This window comes from Meleagris gallopavo, chromosome 5 (genome assembly GCF_000146605.3).
Source record: "Meleagris gallopavo isolate NT-WF06-2002-E0010 breed Aviagen turkey brand Nicholas breeding stock chromosome 5, Turkey_5.1, whole genome shotgun sequence".
Classification (NCBI taxonomy): Eukaryota; Metazoa; Chordata; class Aves; order Galliformes; family Phasianidae; genus Meleagris; species Meleagris gallopavo.
In genome coordinates this window covers 35678576-35680319 of record NC_015015.2, presented here as the reverse complement: position 1 = coordinate 35680319, position 1744 = coordinate 35678576, and the positions used below count along the sequence as shown (strand labels likewise).

Here is a 1744-nt window from a genome sequence, read left to right as displayed (position 1 = left end):
GCAGCGCGGGGCCGAAACGAGCCGCTGACAGCGCGCCCCTTCTGCCTTGCAGTCTCCCGCTTCATGGCGCCGTCCTCGGGCATGAACATGGGAGGCATGGGCGGCCTGAGCTCCCTAGGGGACGTGAGCAAGAGCATGGCCCCGCTGCAGAGCACGCCGCGAAGGAAACGGAGGGTCCTGTTTTCCCAGGCCCAGGTTTACGAGCTGGAGAGACGTTTCAAGCAGCAGAAATACCTCTCCGCCCCCGAGAGGGAACATTTAGCCAGCATGATCCACCTCACCCCGACTCAGGTCAAAATCTGGTTCCAGAACCACCGCTACAAGATGAAGCGGCAGGCCAAAGACAAGGCTGCACAGCAGCAGATGCAACAGGAGAACGGCTCCTGCCAGCAGCAGCAGTCCCCCAGGAGGGTGGCGGTGCCGGTGCTGGTGAAGGATGGCAAGCCCTGCCAGGCGGGCTCCAACACCCCCACCGCAGCCATCCAGAGCCACCCGCAGCAGGCGGCCACGACCATCACGGTGGCCACCAATGGCAACAGCCTCGGACAGCATCAGAGCCATCAGACAAACAGTGCGGGGCAGTCTCCCGACATGGGACAGCACTCGGCCAGCCCTTCCTCCCTGCAGAGCCAAGTCTCCAGTTTGTCTCACCTGAACTCTTCCACTTCTGACTATGGCACTGCCATGTCCTGCTCCACCTTACTATACGGTAGGACCTGGTGAAAGGATTAAAGAAAGCGAAACAAAACAAAACGAAACAAAACAAAAAAAAGAGAGAGAAAAATCAAAAAACAGATTTTCCCAGTCACGCAAATCTGTGTCCTGTCCAAAGTACTGGGTGCTTTCCTTTGCTTTTTTATTATTTTTTCTTTCTTTCTTTCTTTTTCCCTTAAAGCTTTTTTTTTTCCTTTCCTTTTCTTTTATTTTCTTTTTACTTTTTCGTTTTACTGATTGGTTCTCTGAGGACCCCAAAGAGAGAGAGGAAGAGAGTGACTTCTTGTTCCGTTCGCTGATACTGTGACGGTTTTGGGTCTTTCTTTTTTCCCGTTTCCCCCCAACTTGCTGTGTGGGGTATTAAACCAATTCTGACCAATAACCACGGAGCAGTCTGCAGACAGGGGCCCGTCGGTAGGCATGGCCCGAAGGCTCGGATTGCAGATGGACCCTTTGCCAGCGTCTAGGACTTGCATGTAAATATAGAGATTGGGGAGGATGGGGTTGGGGTTTTTCCCAAAAACGCAGTCGCGGCACGCAGCCACAGAGCAACCTCCCCCATCCCCCGGCTCCGCTCCCAGCCCCGTCCCAGCGATGGAGCCGGGGGGCCACACGAGGCTTTGGCTTTTCTTTTACGTTTGATGTGAACCTGTAGCTGTATAATGCTGTCAAAAGTTGGACTAAACCCATAGTTTTTAGCATCCTGTATATTTTGTTGTAAAAAGAAAGAAAAAAAAATACAATCAACCAAACCAACCCCACCCCTCTTTTTTATGGACACTGATCGTCCCCTCGTAAACTCTCCGGCAGTTTGTTTTTTGCGCACGCCGCCTTTTCCTGTTGTAACTTATGTAGATATTTGGCTTAAATATAGTTCCTAAGAAGCTTCTAATAAATTATACGCATTGCGAATATATATTTTTTTTTAAACGTCCTCTCCGCTCCCTCCTGACCCTCCTTTCCCCCATCTCTATTTTTGCGTTGGATGGAAACCGGATCGGGACGCCGCGGGCTCCGGGACGCCCCCGCT

At 52.1% G+C, this 1744-nt stretch overlaps 1 protein-coding gene across 1 annotated transcript in view; it reads left to right on the top strand.

Moving 5' to 3' along the window:
• The window catches only part of NKX2-1 (NK2 homeobox 1), a 10572-nt gene extending 8837 nt beyond the window's left edge, over positions 1–1735 (top strand). The window contains exon 2 of the mRNA XM_019616121.1: positions 5–1735. Coding sequence (XP_019471666.1) covers positions 5–723 — 719 coding nt within the window. The 3' untranslated portion in view covers positions 724–1735. The remainder of the gene's footprint in view (positions 1–4) is intronic.
• The last annotated feature ends 9 nt before the right edge of the window (positions 1736–1744 follow it).